This window comes from Camellia sinensis, chromosome 1 (assembly GCF_055761805.1).
Source record: "Camellia sinensis isolate YWXY chromosome 1, ASM5576180v1, whole genome shotgun sequence".
In the NCBI taxonomy this organism is placed as follows: Eukaryota; Viridiplantae; Streptophyta; class Magnoliopsida; order Ericales; family Theaceae; genus Camellia; species Camellia sinensis.
The window spans coordinates 169,384,754-169,404,823 of NC_138961.1; the positions used below are offsets into that span (position 1 = coordinate 169,384,754).

The 20,070-nt window shown below is 37.3% G+C and overlaps 1 protein-coding gene across 1 annotated transcript; it reads left to right on the top strand.

The window, feature by feature from the left end:
• The first annotated feature begins 2,782 nt into the window (after positions 1–2,782).
• Positions 2,783–10,634, top strand: LOC114284212 (uncharacterized). The gene is made up of 4 exons (XM_028227115.2): positions 2,783–3,241; positions 4,815–4,969; positions 8,222–8,286; positions 10,397–10,634. The coding sequence occupies exons 2-4, from the start codon at positions 4,825–4,827 to the stop codon at positions 10,469–10,471; spliced, it is 285 nt and encodes a 94-aa protein (XP_028082916.1). The 5' UTR covers positions 2,783–3,241; positions 4,815–4,824; the 3' UTR covers positions 10,472–10,634.
• The last annotated feature ends 9,436 nt before the right edge of the window (positions 10,635–20,070 follow it).

Consider the following 20,070-nt stretch of genomic DNA (forward strand, 5'->3'; position numbering starts at 1 on the left):
GGGCTCTGATGATAAATATGTGGGCTTTGGAATTTCTCCCTAATGAATTAGGCCCGTGTTGTTATACGCTTGCGAGCTCCCTAATTTCCTAACAATAATATTCACCATTTTTGGTTTACCTGAGCTAAAATAAAGTACCTTAAAAAGGAAATGTTAGTACTAAATCATCATTTATTACTTTGTGAGAAATTCAGTGAACATCATCTAATAAAGTATTTTTGATTGACTTCAAATAAAAAATATATATTTTATAAAAATTAAGGCTTTATAAATAACCACATCAAAAGCATAAGAGGTTGGAAATTTAGCAATAACTAGGACGCGTGTCACTTACAATTTTAACCTATTTTACAATTTATTTAAATTTTTAAATGATACAAATTGTTGATGAAACGAATGAAACATATTAAATTTAAGTGCTAACTTGAGTTAACAAATAGGCCCTTAGTGTTTTTTTTTTTTTTTTTTTTTTTTGAACCAGAAAAAAGGGCTCTGTGGTGTCATCACAGCCCCGTTGGGCCCTAGCCCCGGGGTAACCGGTTGCCAGCTAGGAATTAACCCCCACCAAATGAGGGACCCACCACCAGGGCACCAATGGAGGGCAACCCCACGCCGCAGCAAAGGCCAAGGACCGAGGGGAGTAAAGGCATTGCTCACAAGGAGTGATCTCAAATGCTCCTTCCAGGAATCGACCCTGGTTCCTCGGCTGGGGAATGGGCAGCTTCCTCCACCAGGCCACCAACCCTGGTGGTAAATAGGCCCTTAGTTTAAACCACCCGAATGTGACCATCCAAAGTTTCCACATCCATAGTGCATCATAAAAGCTTCCATATATTATGATTATGGATAAACTATATCTGTCGTCTTTAAAATACACGTTTCTTGTCACTTTGGTACTTTCAGTTTCAATTTAATCAATTTTATCTTTAAATTTTTTAATTTGAGTCAATTTGGTCTAATTCCAAATGCACCGGCTAAATAGTTAACAATAATAAAATATACATATGATCCTTAAATATGTGTTTCTGGCCACTTTGGTCTCTAAAGTTTTTAATTGGCAATTTGGTCCTAAAACATTGATGAGAAAAAAGGAATATAATCTTACAATATTACGAGACAAGATTGATGATTTGGGGACCAAAATTACACACAATACATATACGGAAACCATGGTTGAAATTTATAAGGATTAATTATAATTTTTTAAAAATAAAAAAAACTCAAAGTTTCACGCATTTTCACTTTTAATGCCAATATTTCAATTTCAACAAATTAAATCTTAGAGTTCCATTCATATTTCAATGTGCCCCCTCCGTCTATTTCCATCTGTGTAAGGTACAGATGGAGTTTAAAGTGAAAAATGCGTGAAATCTTAAGATTTTTTGTGTAATTAATCTTTTTTTTTTAAATTAAAATTACTAAAAACAAAAAAGGATTAATTACAAGATAAATCCCAAAGTTTCATGTGTTTTTCACTTTAAATCTCAATATTTTTCATTTTAAACCCCCTTCATTACCTTACATAGACAAAGATAACAGATGGGACACATTGAAACGCGAATGAAACTCCAGGGTATAATTTGTCGAAATTGAAACACTGAAGTTTAAAATGAAAAACACGTGAAACTTCGAAATTTTTTTTGTAATTAACTTTTTTTTTTCAAAAAAAAAAAATTATGGACCATTGATCTTCTTGAATGACAAATTTATATTAGATATTTTTTAAGATAAATTACACTGACACCCCCTTTAGGTTTCTATTTAATACAGATTTACCCCTCACGTTTGAAACGTTACATCCCTTCCATGAGATTTGTAATCTCATTACAAATTGCCTCTTGAATTACTAATGTCATGCCCTAAAATTTTTTAAGTGAGCATTTTGCCATTTTTTGTACAATTTCTTCTTCTTATCATCGTGACTATATCATATAACTTTCCATCATTAAATTCTATATGAATATATTCTTATTGAGTGATGATATACAAACATAATTTTATATAAAATTTTCAAACATAATGATATAACTTAATGGTGACATTTCACTTTAAAACAAAACACACATAAACATGATTTATATTTACCACAATATCACTATCACAATATTTTTATGATATTTTTTATATAAATTTTTATATATGAATATAATTTTTTATTTTTATTTCCACTATCAGTTTTCTTTCTCGGCTATTTACCCACATTTATTACAATATTACTGAACTTTTGTATTTTTGTAGTTTTTTGTATTTGGTGAATTTAAAAAGGACAAATTACATATATCCCTATCGAGATTTAGCAAAATTACAGATATCTCCTGAGGTTTAAGAAATTACAAATACACCCCTAAAGGTTATAGTTGCATAACAAATTAGGGGGCACATTGTTATGAACATATAAACCTCAATGAGCAGTTTGTTATGAAAATATAAACCTCAGGGGTATCTGTAATTTCCAAAACTTCAGGGGTATCTGTAATTTAGCTAAACATCGATGGAGGTATATGTAATTTGCCCATTTAAAAAAACTTACAATATATTATATTATACTTTTTAAGTATATCTATTGCTTAAATATTAAAAAAAAACTAGTAAAAATAAAAAAACACGAAAAATAAAAAATTTAATTTTTTGTGTGAGTTAAACCAAAGAGGATAATTGTTATTTTCTTGAAATGACATGAATAAAATATCAACATTATTTTATTATTTTATATATATAAAAGTTAAGGAACAAATATATCATTTTAATTTGATAGAGATAAGTATAATTTTTCAAACATAAAGGGAAGATTTGTATTAAACAGAAATCTGAGGGCCTCAGTGTAATTTATCTTTTTTTTTTTAACCCTAATTTCTCATCTCTCCTCTCAGCAGCAGCCTCTCCCGTCACTCTCACTCACTCTCTCTCGTTCTTTCATCTCGGTGATCGGCCGGCGCTACACCTTCGGCAATCCACATACTCAAAATACGCTACAGCCTTTATATATATCACGAACCTCGTCGCATTCGAGTTTGGGCCACCGCCACCGCCACCGCCTCTCCGATCGTCATAAAATTCCCACTCCCATCCTTCGATCTTTCTTCGACAACCACGTCGGAAACCCACCCTTCACTGTCCCATACTGCGGGAACACCTCTGCTTTTGACTCTCACTCTCGTTCTTTCATCTCTCTCTGTGGCGACCGGTGATCGGCCAGCGCGACACCTTCGGCTACACCTGCGGCTGCAAGACCTTCGTTGAGGTCAGTTCGCCTTTCTTTCCATTTGTTCTGTCATGAAAGTAAAAAAATTAGATTTATATTTATATTTATATTTCAGGAACAATCTAGACAATCATTTTTTAGATTTATATTTCAGGAACAATCTAAAGAATCCTAATCTTTTAAGTCATTTCCATATTACATGAATATTATTGGTCTTTCTATCAGAAAAATCTATCCTGGAAACTTGTATTGTTGGTACAAAAAAGACCTAGAAAAATGGGTGAAAAAGACCCAAAAATAATATTTAAAAAATGTGGAAAAAAGGCCAATTTTTTTTTTTTTTTTTTTTTAAAAAGAAGTCCAATCTGTAAACTGTCCACAATTGCCCGCACGAACCTTATGCGCACAAACTGCAACCTGCACTGCGTTGCGGATTCGCTTCTCCCCAACCCGCGGTCAATCGGGCGGGTTCAACCCGCAATCTGAACTGCAGAAGACCGACCTGCCAGCACCCCTAGTTAATTATATAGTCATGTTTCCTGAGAAGTTTAGTTTTGGAATGAAAAAAGAAAAAAGAAAAAGAGGTCAAAGGTAGAAAAGTTACTTCAATTTCAACTGGAAACAAATGGAGAATTTCAGTTCAATTGATGAAGATCGGCTGATTGAAGAACCTAATAAATGTTGAATAAAGCAGGAAGACTGTGTAATGATTTCTTGTAATGATTGAAGAACCTAATATTTTTGTCTTTTTGAATTCTTGTAATGGTTTCTTCCCATCTTAGACTGTGTAATTTAATTTTAATAATTATATATGCAAGTAAATTTTGTGTGAATACTAAACAATCCATCTTAAACTATGTAAGTAAATTTTAATGGTTAAGTTGAATATCGCATTATGTTTAATGATTAAGTTTAAAGATTAACTTATGTATCACATTGAATAAAATTAAAAAAAAAAAAAACTTATGTATCATATTATTTATTACGTATCTTATATTGCATCACGTATCTTATATGTATCATAAAATACATTTAATTTAAGATATGTATTAATGATAGTATCAATTTACATCTAAAAAAGTATTGAATCATAAGATACATCTCGTAAATTGTAAGATACTGAATGCTGACAACACTAGCTTTGAGAAGAAAGGAACTAGCACTTTTATATGATTTCATAGGAGTTAAAATGAAAAGAATAGGTAGAGCAAACTAATATATTTTACAGCAATGCACAAGAGTTTTAAGTGTTAGTATAACATTGTCACAACTGCCCTTATTATTATTATTATTATTATTATTATTAAGGATACTTGTACAAGAGGGAGTTGGTTAGTGGGAGAAGTGGAGCGTAGTTTAGAAATAATATTAAAAAAACCTTATATAGTAAAGTGCACACGCATAGTGTATGCAAACCTTCCTAGTTTTATAAGCAAGTTTCTACTCGGATATCATTTTTATAGCAACCTTGTCACCTTTTGCTACATTTTCAAGTCATGCTTTTGTAATCAATTTCCTATCATGTACTTATTCACTCCAAACATCTATCCCTTTGATTCTATGGGCCTTTTTTACAACATCATTTAAGTTACTTCATTCATCTGCATCCTAGGGGAAAAAATATGCCTCTGGGGCTAATCTTAGGTTTAGGAAGGGCAATGAGAAGAAAGAAGACATCATCACTTGACATTCTCTCTTCAAAGCGGGGGCCACGGGATTACTACAAGGGAAAAAACTGCAAGCCAACTGGTTTCCATACACGAAAAGGTTTGTTTGCTTACTCTTACTTATATTTAAATCAAATCTTTTAGTAGTTTTATTAATTCATTTTAGTCTCTATTTTTTTCAACACAAGTATTGTTCATATTTAAAAATTATGTAACATTAAAAAATTCCCCCCTTCTCCTTCCAGGGGCACATGTGGGCCAACCCTATCCTTTTTCCTTTTGAGGTTTCCATTTTGTGTCATTAACTTATTTATTTATTTTTTTGTCCAAATGTTTAACATATGTTAGAGAATTGGTCCACTGTGTCATACCTTGCCATGAAAGAGGGGTTGTTATTTTCAAGGTTCCCATTAAGGCGAGGAAAATGCCAAAAACTGTTTTGCCCTCGGTGGCATCAGATTCTTAGAATTCTTTTGTGGGAGGAAGGAAGATTTGAGATGTGGTCTTGGAGGCCAATGAGGCAGTTGATTCTAGGATCAAGAGTGGTTGTCCCAACCTCATTTGTGAGTTGGACATTGAGAAAGCTTATGACCATCTTGATTAGGAGTATTTTTTCTCTATTATTTAGAATGGATGGGGTTTGGGAAAAATTGGAGGAATTCAATCAGTTTTTCATCTCCTTTGTGAGATTATTTTTGTTAGTGAATGGATCCCAAGCGGATCTTTCGGACGTCTAGAGGTTTGTGTTAAGGTGACCCATTGTCTCCTCTGTCATTCATCCTTATCATGGAGTGTTTAGTAGGATGGCTGACAAAGTGGCGGTCTAGGGTGGGTTTTTTGGAGGTCTTTGAGATTGGGCCCCTTGGTGGGTCCCTATGAAGCACGGACATGGATACGGACGCGGGACACGACACAGACACGGGGACACACCAATTTTAAAAAAATGGGAGACACGACACGCTGGGGGACATAGTTAATATATATAACTTTATTTATTTATTATATGTCTAAAATAAAAAGAAAATTATTAATTTTTATACAATTATAATAAAAAAAAATTAATAAACATATTTTTTTAATTTTTTAATAAAAAATGAGTTTTTTTAAATAAAAATAATTTATTTTATGAATTTTAGGTTTAATAAAAATAAGGATAAAAAAAAGAAAAAAAAAAGAGGGAAGAAAATAAAGGAGGAGAGAAATAGAAGGAAAAAAAAAGAGAGAGAGAGACACGAGTGAATTAGTAAAAAGGGAAAAACAAGAAAAAAGAGAAACAAAAGAGGGGAGAGTGAAATCAGAGAGAGAGAGAGAATAGGAAAAGTCGAAGAAAATGGAGGAGAAGAAGAAGAAGATGAAGGAGACAGAAGACGAAGAGGAGGAGGCGAAGAAGAAGAGAGCAGATGAAGAATACCTCAGCTTCTTCAATTGATCTGAACAAGTTAGGGCTTCTCTCCTCTCCTCCCTCGATATCTTTCTCTGTCTTTGTCTTCTCTCCTCCCTCGATCTCTTTCTATGTCTATTTTTCTTTCTCTGTCTCCTCTCCTCCCTTGATCTCTTTCTCTCCAACAGTTAGGGCTTCGATCGTCCTCATGTGTGTCCGGATAGTGTCACAGAGTGTCCATGGCGTGTCCGACTGCAAAAATTCAAAAAAAAAAAAATAGGACACGTTAAATAGAGTGTCGGACACGTGTCCACCGCGTGTCCGACACTCATACGCAGGCGCTAGGGACGTGTCCGTGCTTCATAGGTGGGTCCTCTCTAGCAGTCTCCCATCTACTTTATGCTGATGGTACTATCATTTTTGGTGGGGTTGAGACTCAACAGTTGTGTTATCTTTTGTTTGTGTTTGTGTGTGTTTCTTTGCTTCGATGCATTGTCTAGTTTGAAGATTTAACTTGGGTAAATCTTCTGTTATTATAGTGGAGGCGGTGCCTTATATCGGGTGGCTTTGGTAGATATTCTTGGTTGTAAGGTGGAGTATCTGCCTCCTTCGTATTTGGGTTTACCTTTAGAGTCTTCTTTTAAAGCAAAGACAGTTTGGGACTCGTGGTGGATAGATTTTAGAGACGCCTAGCAAGTTGGAAGAGTATCTTTCTAGAGGTGTGATGCTAATGTTAACTAATAGTATTTTATCTAGCCTTTTTGCTTATGTCCCTTTTTACTATTCCGGCTTCGATTGCAAAGAGATTGGAGAAGTTGTAGTGTAATTTTCTTTTGGGTAGGGTTGGTGAGGAATTTAAGCATCATTTGGTGGATTGAGATACAATGTATTATCCCTATGAAGATAGGGAGTTTGAGCATTTTTAGGTTTGCTATCTTCAATCAAGCCTTGTTGGAGAAGTGGCTGTGGAGGTTTGTTTATGGCAGAGAGCAGTTTTGTGTGTGTGTGTGTGTGTGTGAGAGAGAGAGAGAGAACTTGGTATTTTGGCAGCATTTTTAGGGTCCCCTTCACTAGACGTGCATGTTCTTTTAACAAAATTTGAATATTTCAAATGAGACGATGTTGGAAATTTAAACAATTGGGATTGATGGTTTAGGAGGGGAAGTGAAGGATTTAGAGGAGAAGAGTTAGTTAACATCATGTTTGGTTTATTTTTAAGGAGGGGAAGGGAAGTGTGTGAGAGGTTAGGAGGTGGAGATAGTACAAACATTTCAAGCCCTTCTCTTCCCCTCTAAAATTGGAAGGAAAAGGAAGGGAAGTGAAGTGCTTCTCATAATAATATTTCGTAATACCTAATAGTATGTCCCTCACCCCTTAATTAAGGCTTGGTTTGGCAATCACCTAATATAGTCAAAAAGTTAATAGCAAAAAGTCAACTCTTCTCTCTATTTTTCTGCATCTCTTGTAAAAAGCCAAAAAATCAACTAAAATGGGTAGTTCATAAAAAAACCCTAAGTATTATCTAACCAAACAAGTGGGAGGATACCTCGTCTCCCTTTTCTTCTCCTTCCATCCCTTCCCCTCTTAACTCACTTCTCCTTCACTCTCCCTCCCCTCAAACCAAATGGAGTGATGCATGTATGCAGCCCAAAAATAAATGTGTGTATGTGTGTGCATATATTTGTGTAAGGATTTTAATTGCCATCTAGTCAGTGACCATCCTTATCCGGTTAGAACCCTATCCAAAAGGAATTTTGTGTTCACATTTTTTTCTTGTATTTTTTCTTATTTATTTTATTTTATTTTCTTCTCTTCCCTTTGTACTTTTGAATTTTATTGTCTAAGCTATATGCTCTGCTTCTAGGCCAGTTTGAATTTTGAACTTGATATTTCTGGATCATACAAAACTTATCGTGACAATTAAATATACTTTATTTGGTTACTTATATTGCAATTATGATACTGGTGCAGGTGGATATGTAGTGGAGAAGGAAAAATTGCCAAATTATGTTGTCCCTGATTTAACTGACTTCAAGGTACTAATTTGCCACCTCTAATGGTAGATTTGTTTTTTAATGGACCTAAAAGGTTGAAGGATGCGCATCTAGTGCAGCTTCACATGGTGCAGAAATGCTTATTGACATGGAAGTTGGGTTGGCAAATAAGTCATTGATGCACAATAAAACCCAACATCCATGTCACTTTCTGTCCTACTCACAAGATGTTTCTTCCCAAACCTCCTTCCTCTTAATTTCCATTTAGGCTGGGAGTTGGTTATGCTCTCAACTTCTCATCCTCTCTCTAATATTGTATCAGCCAACAGAGTTTCATATCTAGAATTATCTTATGTGCTTCAGTTTAAATATGTTCTCCTCTTTCAGAAATGCAGTTTAGGATGACATGGGGATAACTACAATTATAAATGAAATGCAATATATAGCCCTATGTTCATCAAATGACCTGTCGTGAATGGTCAATAACGACAAATTCTCACAGCTGTGGTCATTTTTTGTTGGAACTTAGATTAAAATGCATAATTTTGTATTGCTTTCACTGTTTTGGACTATTTGTTTAATTGCCATTAAAAAAAGGAAATCAGCCACACAAAAAAAAAAAAAAAAAAAGCAATTGAAATTGTTTTGTATTTTGTAGACACTTCAACGGCACTTCTTGAACTCTCCAAACACATCCTTTGTGATGAATTTCTTCATAGTAACAGTGTTATATATTCTTTGGAAAGCAAATTATTCACTCTAAATATGTTTTGGAATATTTATAAGATGAGTACATCATGTGTATTTCGATATTCTACAATTGTTTTGTATTTTTTAAATTGTAATTGTTATGTAAATAATATTTTGATGTTTAAGTTACGGAATATATCTACATATTTTTAATTTTGGTTAGTGTTATGTTGTTTTTTCATTACCTTTGAGTAAATTATTCATATTTCACATATAATAATTTATATAAATATAAATTTTAATGTATCCCGGCCTTATCTTCTCTTGCATTTTTTTTAAAAATTGACATGTTAGTGTCACGTTCATGTTGTGTCACGTGTTTGTGTGTGCTTCTTAGGTGACATGTTACTCATCTATGTGATGACAACTTGCTCGTTTTATAGGGTGCTACTTACCTGGAATTATTGTTATTATTAGGGAAAATTAGTGAAAAACCCCTCATATAAGAGATATCATAGTCCACCAAAATAAGTTTTAATCCATAAGCTCGTATTAATTTTCATGATGCATGAAGGACATCTAAGTGGCAAGATTGAATTTTGAAGACGTATTAACCCTTTTTAACTGTATAAATAATTATCACAGTGAAGGAAACATATTTATGTTCATAATTCTTTCTTCACTATTGACTGTTCCTTCTTGATTACAATCTCTGTGCAAAACTTACCCATGTTTGCAACCAATAGCTTGGATCCAACAGATAAGAACTTTCATTAGTTTGTCCCCAGTATTCTAACAAAAATTCTGAATCAAAACCCACACCTTTACAAAGTTTTTGACCTTAGGTCATCGATCCTAGTGGGTAGTTATTCATTATGGATTGTAGTTCGTAGTTCTTTATCATCGTAGTCCCTAGCATACTGCTCTTTTCTTCATCACTCTTTCTTCATTGATCGATTTGGTACAGTTTCAAGCTCATTTGGTTTTTGATTGAGGTGGACTTGAAGTTTTGTTCAATCATTGCTTACAATTTTTATCTCTGCTGGTTGCGCTTTTTCTTCTAATTCTGTTTTTTGTTGTTGATGTCCTGTTCAGAGCAAAAAATAAAATTTTACTCTTGTAATGTGTTTATTTGCTAATGCTTTGTTTAAATGACAGTAAAATTTTATTATTGAATTGCTTGACATCCTATGAGATATAAATTGATGTGGAAGAAGAGTGCAATTCTCACATTTTTTAAAGCTGCTGCTTGATTTTATATTTATTTATTTTATTTTTTTTGTCAAGGATATATTTTTCTTTACTACTATGGAGCGATGATAAATTTCATTACTTATGTGTGTGCATTATGTTAGGCGTACCAATTGATATTACCACTTGACCTTTTCTCGTCATTTTTTTTGAGTGTATGATTGTATTTTGTATAAACTACTGACTCTTTTTCTCCCTTGCAATTATGCAGCTAAAGCCATATGTCTCTCAATGCCCCATAGAAGTTAAAACTGCTGAGGCTGCTGATTCTGCCAAACAAGCCTAATACATGCATCTTTGGCCCCTGCCTCTTTTTCTTTTGGCAAAGGAGACAACAAAAATTTGAAAAACATATAAATGTTATTTTGAATAGAAGTGGACATTTTTGTAATCCTTCTGTTGCTGGAATCTTGAACTATATCGATTAATCTGCTGTGCTTTGTCAAAAAGTGTGTTACCAATTATGATAAAACCGTGGTTGTACAGAAGTTGAAAAATTCGGGAAACAGTCAAAAAGTATACTATAAGAACTTAGATAACTAAATACAAATGCTACTTTAAATAACTAAAGTTGTTTAGAAATGAACACTACGATGATCATACTTGAATTTTTTTGTGAGACAATTGTCAGGTCACTGTGTTGTCGGGCCCAATCCAGCTTCTGAAACCCTGCATCCTAATTCCACTGTCACTCACAATAGAAAGCTATGGTATGTTCTTTTAAGTATTGTTCTTGGTGAATGTTCATGTTCTTGATCGGTGAGCCCCAAAAAGGAGGTGCATTTTTTTGATAGAGAGGGCCATGGAGTTGGAGGATTTCCAAGTTTTGTTTTGTTTACTTTCCTGTTTTTGATTTCCGGGTTGTGCATTTGTTTTGTTTTGTTTACTCATATTGTCCCTAGAAAAATGAATGAACCTTCCTTGATGCACGGTCTGGTGTTTGGCTTTGGGATATCGGAGCTCCTGTTAAACCTGGTAAAATGCCCTAGGTTCTGTTTTTCTATACTATGGACAAACTTAAACTTCTCTGGTTTTTATAGCTTTAAAATTTGAAGTTTTAGTTCACAGTTAAACATGTTTAGAAGTGGAATAATGCTAAACATACAATTGGAAAGAGTTTCTCACTCATTGATTCAAATTAGACAATGTTTGAACGACTTTGGCGCAATACTTTTATTACTAGTAATAGAATTTCTGGTGGTGAAATTCGTAGTCCTCATTGATTCTTATTTTTTGGGACTAATTAGTGTATAGAGCATTATTCTAATTTTATAACGAAAAGAAAAGAAAAGAAGATACATACTGAAGAGAGCACAAACCACCCCGAGAGACTAGGCGATAAAAGAAGGATTTAAACAACTTTTCCTATTACACTTTTCAGGTTATAAAGTTTATGTTTGAGTTTTCTTCCATTTTTCTCCTTATAAGCCTCCCCATTGTTGGGGGTAGCAACCTTCTTGACCGTCTTATTTGATTTGCATTCCCTCTATTATTTTACTTTTTTTTGGTTCATTTCTCACTGATCTAATTCCAACAATAACAACAACAACAACAACAACAACAAAAAAAAAAAAAAAAAAAAAAAGAAAGAAGAAGAAGAAACAGCCTAGCATATTCTCAATTTCTTATCTCATGAACCCACATTAATAACAATACATTAATTATTTAATTAATATTATTAACAAACCAAACACGTAATTAGAAGAAGTGCAAAGAGACTGATAGCAATCAAACAGCAGCAAGTGCGAACACTCCCTTTGCACGCAATAGCCAATCTTTGGATATACACGATTTTATAGTGGCCAATAACCCTTTTTCAAATATGGTAAGTGTACGAGGACGAAATAATTTTCTCGTATAATTATGTTGATTAAGTTTGTACTTTTCTAAACGTCGTCGCTTTTCTACTGAAAACACATATGTGAGCTAGCCGGCAGGTGTGTGTCGGAAATCTCTCTGATGCCTAAGTCAGCAAATAGACAATAGACACAAAAACTGTGTGTATTTGAGAGTAAAAATTGTGATACTTGTACATAGGTCCTGCCATAAGCTTTTATAGATTCCGCCTGGCACAATCCTAGTAGGACTTCAACTCTCATTAGCAGAGTCCTCATAGGAATCACACTCCCAAGGATAATGCATATCCTGATAACATTCTACTCACTACTAACCAAGTGAGATGGCTTAAATCCCTTTACCTCGGTTTGGTAACAGCTCAACCGAGCTAGCATGGTCGTGCCCTATGCCAGACTCAACCGTGCTCACACAGCTCGGTGCTACTTTAGGCAACATCGTAAGTCTTTACTGTTTAGACGACGTCCTGTAGAGCTATCATACACCTCGGTCCTCTTTCCTTCGATACCATGGTCCAGGACAGCTAGACCAGGCCACTGGTAGCCTACCTCTGACCGAACTGTTGGGATAAAGGACCAAGCTTCATTACCTCGGCCTAACGTCTAAGAGATTGGACCTAGCTCGGTCCATTTCAACAGTTGCACTTAGCTCGGCCCAATTTACATAAATTACCCTCTCAATTGCCCCTTAATTCTTTCTGCACAGCATGAATGTGATTAATTTTCTCAAGCCGTGCTAAGATATTCAACCCAACCGGACCAAAAAGTAACCTAGCCATGATAAAATACTCCTTCTGTCCGATCTACATGTACGCCCATTTCTAGGTATCCCGGTTTCTCTAGAACCGTGCTGGCGATATGGCCCGTCGTTTCACGTACCTGACATCGTGTCCTTACTGGGACACGTGGCATGCATCCATTGCTCCTTTGTACTATGATAGCCGTCTCACATTTATCAAAAAAAGTTTGTAAAGTCCTGCCGTTGTGATCCCTATACAAAAACCCTTTCTTCGAATTCTAACTCCTACTGTTCATCTTCTAGCTTGCAAAACCCTTGTCCTCCTGAGCTTCAAACCTTCAACCCCTAATCTTTCTATGTTTCAAAACTGGGCTTTCGCATCTCCTGCGTTCATTATAGCTGCCAGTGTTGTTTCTCCTGATTGGATTCGGATCTCATTTCCCAACCGGTAAGTTCTTCATCTTTGTACCTATTTCTGTAACACATGTTCCCATTTACTTCCAAAGAATTTGCATTTCTGCACCACATATGCACTTAAGTATTGAACTAGTGCTAAGAACCTTGAAACCCCATGTGTAACATTGAAAACACATCTAACTGGGACTAAACTAAGTCTTTACACCGTGTGTGATCCAAAAACAAGCCGTAACCGGAATCAAATCCCGTTTGTGGCTTTTAGGCTCGATTTCGATCGGACTAAAGAACATATACCGAACAAAACCGAGGTAAAATGCTGCCCAAGTCCCTTTACTGAACTGAATGTACCTCGGTTCTCCAAACCGAAATAATTATATTCTTCCAACTGGTCCCTAGTCGAACACAAACCCAGTACATGCCCACGTTCTGCTGAGCTTAGACTTCAGTCTTAACTTGTTATTTAGCCCAGTTGGGCATAACTCCTTTCTATTTCCACTTTGCACACTTGACTAGGTTGGCCAGGCACACCGTTGCACTTTGTCCCTTGGCGCCGTTACTCAACCAAGCCATCCAAAGTCACATCAACGCCGAGCTAGGCTGTCGTGCTCATTTTGACACAACTACCTTTAAGTTAAATGGGTAAATATCGATTCCTAGTAGACTCGCCTGGGGCCATGGCCGAATTTTGAAAAGACTACCATATTCTCGATGGCGTCCACCTCTCCTTAGTCGAGCTAGACATCACACCCTGGGGCAAACCAGGCTTCGTCCCATTTACAGTGATATTGATCGTAAAAGCTGGGCTCCGGTTCCCTGTACAACCCCTTATATGCGAGTTCCTTAGGCAAACAAGATTGTGTCCAACCCAACTCTCCACAAACACTTACAGAATAATAAATGGCATCGCTGAGCTAAACCGCCGGCTCGACCTCAACCTCGGATTGGCCGAGCTATTTTATCAATATTCGCTTGGCCAAAATGACGACGGTTAGGTGTACTACCTCAGAGTAAGAAGAGGCCGAGAAAAAATTATAAAAAACACACCAGACAAAGACTTAAACAATGACGATTTCTTTTGGGTTTCTAGTCGTTTTGAAGATCAGGAAGCCCAGATACCGGGCTATAATATAAACTAGAATAAAGGAACTGTTGGTAAGAATATTTCGGTTCAACTATCTTTGCTGTTCCAATAACCACCGTGCTAACCTATTAGGTTCCTTGTCTTTCTTTTTTGCAGATTTAAACCAGCTTAAATCACATTACACTTACGCCAATCAAGACGCCCTTCGTGCCGCACTTCGATACCGCCACCGCGATTGGGCTGAGCTACTAAACTTCGAGTCGACCTACCGGTACAGCGCAAAGAGAAAAACCAGAGTTATCGACTTCCTCCTAGAACCTTCCCCTGAGCCAGACCCTACTCTTCCCCAAATCAACCTCATCCCTCTTACTAAAGAACAAGAGATGGCAAAGAGGCAACCTGTCGGCGTCCTTACTACTGAGCAGACCGCTCCTTCCACAGTCGAGGCCCAAACCAAACTGCCTCCTGCTGGTAATGCTCGTGAGGCCGTGGTCACCTGATGGGTCGTTGAACACACCAAAATTAAATACTAAACTATACCAAATTCTATCAGAATAATGGCAAGTTCAGGTATCGATCCACAGGGACTATTGTGAAATTAAACTAATTTAATTGTCAAATTCCTAAATTAATTTTGATAAAGAGGTTGGTTGTTTATAACCTAATTTAATAACGAATAAATTAAACTAAGGAATTAAATTATCAATAATAAATGAAATTGGGTTTACTGAATTGGGAAAAAATCCTAGGGTAGAGAATTCACCACTAACCACATAATTAGGGTTTCCAATTGAAATTAATTATGCTACGGTTTGAACGGATTAATGCTTCGTAACTACAAGCTCAAAGCATTTAACAAGAAGATTATCACATTCAATGTACGAGCACGAACCATCTCAAGTAATACGAATCGTTCACTCTAAACTAGGGTAGTGATACGACTCGTTCCTCGTAGCATGGTTCGTCTCATACCTTGAATGTGAAGGAATAGAAAACTCATGTATGGATAATATTCAACAATCACAGAAAGTCAAATATTTGAAAAGATAATGAAAATTATATATAAAGAATTTCTAAAACACCATACAATGGTTCAAACCTTTTCATAATATAAAATCAAAAAAGAAAACTGCATAATTACATGGCTAGGGTTTCATCAAAACCCTAGAAAAGAAGACTAGCCACTCATGGAGGCGTGGAAAGAGGTAGAAGGAGAAGGAACAACCATGGGAGACATCTTTTAAGCTTCTTGTTTCTTCCTCTTTTTGCAAACCCTAGCCTCCCTCTTTAGCTCCAAACAATTTAAGAACCCTAATCCAGCCTTTTCCTTGCCTTTTTATACTTCCAATCTCGTCCAAACAGGTTTAAAACGTCGGTTTGACTTTCCCAGAAAAAGTCAACGCACGTGCAGAAAAGTCAACGCATGTGCGGAAAAAGTCAACGCACGTGCGGAAAAGTCAACTTTGCCCAAATTCTGTCTTTTTGCTCATTTTATGCTCCAACGATGTAAAACCTGATTGACACTCAACACACATAAAATATACAGTTTGACCAGCAAGTGAAGTTAAGAGATTCTAATTAACGGCCTCAATAATGTACATTTCGGCCTTAATCACATCCCCCAACTTACTACTTGCTAGTCCTCAAGCAAGTAAAATAAAATAAAATAAAACAAAATCTATCTGTTTCCTCTTTCGTGGGGAAAACGGTTGCATTTAGCATATGCAACAAGCCTTTAAACCACAAGGTTACCCCAAGTGGACGAGTAAAGTCTCGTGAGGGTTTCCAGAAATGATACCCACAAATATTATCATATTCATATATACCCAACAACAAATGACCACACTACTCCACCTAAGAATCAACTTATGTGCCACTACAGTGTGATATTTAGACATCATGAGTCATTAAAGGCACAGTGGACAAGCATGAAAGAACCTATTGAGTCAAAACCACAATTCAGTTAATACAAAAGTAAAGTTCCCTATACTTGTGCATGCTAGTAGACAAGTCATGAGTACCCTCGGTGTAAAGTGCAATCTCCATATTAGTTAACTATCCACTATAATAGCCCAGTGTAACTCATAATAACACCCATCATATACAGAAAAACTAACCTGTTGCAGCCAAGATTTTCAAAAGTTTTTTTTTTTTTTTAAATGATTGTGCAATGTCCTGATCCATTAAGCTTTCTAATCAACCCATGTAACAAGCATTGGGCCAATGACTCCCAAACCAGACGGTTTTAGGGCACTAGGTGTAAAGACACCCCTACGGGCTTAATAACTCGAGTTGAAAAGGCTACGAATCCGAACAAGTCATTCTTCTTATTTTTCCTTAACTGTGCAATGTCCATGTCCCTTAAGCTTTCTAATTAACCCATGTAACAAGCATTGGGCCAATGACTCCCAAACCAGACGGTTTTAGGGCATTAGGTGTAAAGACACCCCTACGGGCTTAATAACTCGAGTTAAAAAGGCTACGGACCCAAACCAGTTAAGTGTTTTTTTTTTTTTTTTTTTTTTTTTTTTTTAGGAATCTTGGCTCCTCATTTATTCTTTTCTGCAACTATAGCTATTATCAATGATGTACACTAGGGATTATAATAAAAAGATCACCGCTATGATAGTGTGTTCATGTGAATTAAGACATACTCATGAAAAGTGTACTAAAATCACAAACACAGACAACTCTCCTCGTGCAAACATCACATGCAAGTATCTACCCAATAAACCCTTTTCATACAAGTCTACTATGATCTCCAAATAACATATGCAAATATCATCACCCTACTAGTAAAAAGTCACATCAGGTGAAGTAATGCAATCAAATGAAACAGGTATAAGCATGAATTATGAGCCAAATAGGAATGCACAAAAGAAAATATAACCCTCATCCCCCCAACTTGAAAATGACATTGTCCTCAATGGAAAAGTAAAGAGAAATGAGAGAAAATTACTAGAATTGTAGGTGCACATCCAGGCAGGCAGAGAGTAACATATACACACTTCACTTTTTTTTTTTTTTTTAAAAAAAGAACGAAAAAAGAAAAAGGAAAATAAAAAGAAAAATAAAAGAGACAAAGAGGTATACAGGCGGGGACTACGGAGAAGCCGGTGGTGGTGGTGGTGGGAAATGTTGGGCAAACAAGGCTTGCATCAAAGCGCGCGTCTCGAAGGCGTTATCCTGACCCTGTTGCTGGATTGCAAGGTTGTCGGCGTGTAGCTGATCGAAGCGCGCCTGAGAATAGTCGCGATGAGCCTAAAAATCCGTGCGCAACTCCATGAGACTCTAGTGGTGATCACGACGAGTACGGTGGACCTGATCGACAGAGTGCTGAAGCTGTAAGTACTCCTCGCGAGTCATGTAGAGTGGGTCCCCTTGGGGAGGCACGGGGGGTACAGGATGAGCTGGGTGGTCATGGACGGGGTCCTGGGCCTCATCAACCGGGGCACCTACCGGCTGCGGGATGCGAGATATGCTGTGCTGCCATTCCCGCTGACCGAATGTCGGATACCCTCTATCAATCTCCTCATCCTCAACAATGGGGAGGTGGTTCTGCTCAAACACAAGTGTCAACAAATTGGCGAATGGTAGGGGCCAAGTCAGGTTCTGCATAGGAGTAGGCCGAACTGCCTCACGTAGAAATTTCTACAAATGCAGCAAAATGAAATCCTCAAGCGGGACCTGATAGCCAAGCTGATACCCGTGTAAAACCCGCACAAACTCCAAACGGCGCTCAGCTCGATGCCCAAGTGGAAGGACATTCTTATGGACCACAGAATCAAGGAAAAGCAAGCGGCTAGGTAGCTTGCTCCGCCGCAAGCATGTGAAACTGGGGTCACTGTGGGCTCTCGGGAAGTATTGCTGGATGAGGCGATGTATGGGTTGGCGATCCTCAACTTCCGGGAAAGGCTGATATTCCGGTTTGGCGAAAAACTCTAACACTGTGGCAATCATGGCCGAGGTGATGTGAACAACATGACCATCAATGTCAGAGAGCAGTCCAACCGCAGTGGGTGTCTCATGCAGGTTCTGGTAGAATAGGCGCACCAGACAAGGATAAGTGGGCGCTGTCACAACGCAAATGCCCAACTGTTGCCGGAGTCAGAGCTGCTCAACTGCCCAAGTAGTGTCCTCGTCATGCTGAAAAAATGGCAGGTTGAACTGCGTGAGCTTGTGAAGAGGCCGTGAAGCCCACTCCGGTCGGGGCAAGTCGCCTGGTGGTGGTGGCGAGGATGGTGGTGATGATGGTGGTGTTGGCGCCGAAGAGGAGGCACCCCTGGCCTTTTTGGAGGCCCGAACAGAGACACGGCGACTCATATCCTTGAAAAAGTGGAGAAAGAGAGAAAAAGAATGGAGGTTCGCCGGAAAAAATGGTGGTCGTCGGAGTTTCGCCGGACGGAGAGGGAAGTGATGCCGGCGGTGAGACGATGGTAGTGAGGAAGAAGAGAGAAAAATAAAAGGGAAGAAGAAGAAGAAGAAGATGGGTTTGTGGGGTTAAGAGAGAGAGAGAGAGAGAGAAAAAAAAAAAGATAGAGATAGAGAGAAATCTGAGAGTGAGAGTGATTGGGAGAGAGTGAGTAGATAAGGTGGTTTTTTTTTTTTTTTTTTGTATATGAAAAATAAATAAATAAATAAATAAATAAAATTAGTAAATGAAAATAAAAATAAATAATAATAATAAGAAAACAAAACAAATATATATATATATATATATTTTTTGAAATTTCTCCGCCCCACACGTGCGGGAGTCAAGGCCGCACGTGCGGCGATTCCATCCCCCGCGCTTCTCTTTTTTTTTTTTTTTTTTTTAAATTTCTTCGTCCCGCACGTGCGGGAGTCAAGCCGCACGTGCGGCTGGTCCACGCACGCCCCTCCGCACCTGCTTATTTAGCAGAGTGCAACTGTGACTTTTACCAAATTTTCCCGCACGTACGGGGCCCAGGCCACACGTGCAGCGATTTCAGTTTTTTTTTTTTTGAAAAGATCGGCGTCCCGCACGTGCGGGAGTCAAGCCGCACGTGCGACTGGTCAACGCACAGGCCTCCGCACCTGCTTATTTAGCAGAGTGCAAGGTTGGTTTTGAGGAATTTTCCCGCACGTGCGATTTTTTTTTTTTAACACAAAAAATAAACATGAACGCATGTTTTTAAACACAGAGAATAAATATTTCTACCTTCAATTGACATCCGGAATAAATATAGCACAAAAGAACATACGGAATGCCCATTAAAAGTATAATCTTCACGCGAAAATTACGGGTACTACTTTTCTCCCTAACTGTATTTGTAACTTTCCCTATTCTCCAACAGGGTGACAGACTAGGTTGATTTGGTATCCAGAATCGAGGCGCATAAAGCTACCTCAATCTATGGGGCTGCCATACAGAGTTCAAGCCGAGGTAGTTTTGAAGCAATCTCCACACCCCTGGGTATTTAAACTAGACTTTAGTCTCGGAAATCCCAAACCTTTGTGTTCTAGGCTTTGCCATTCGAGCTCTAGTTTCCACTGTCTCAGTTGGTCTCCTAGGAACTCACTACAAACACGGTTAGGTGGCTATACTAGACCGTCAAATGCCGTTCGGGCACGGCAAACACCAAAGGAATTACACCTTTAGAGGATTTAAAGTCTCCTAGACACAAGTAAAGCATAACGAGAACAAAGAAAAACAAAATAGCATAGAAGGGAAAGAAAAGAGAACAAGAAATCAATTTATCAATCATAGTAAAATGGGTCCATCAAAGCAATGGACTCAATCATATCCCCATTCCCAATCCCCTCTATATATGGTT

Excerpts from the sequence above, each read along its gene's own strand:
- LOC114284212 (XM_028227115.2), top strand. The coding sequence starts at position 4,825 with ATGCCTCTGGGGCTAATCTTAGGTTTAGGAAGGGCAATGAGAAGAAAG. Across the intron at positions 4,970-8,221 it reads TGGTTTCCATACACGAAAAG|GTGGATATGTAGTGGAGAAG; the intron begins GTTTGTTTGCTT and ends ATACTGGTGCAG. Across the intron at positions 8,287-10,396 it reads CTGATTTAACTGACTTCAAG|CTAAAGCCATATGTCTCTCA; the intron begins GTACTAATTTGC and ends GCAATTATGCAG.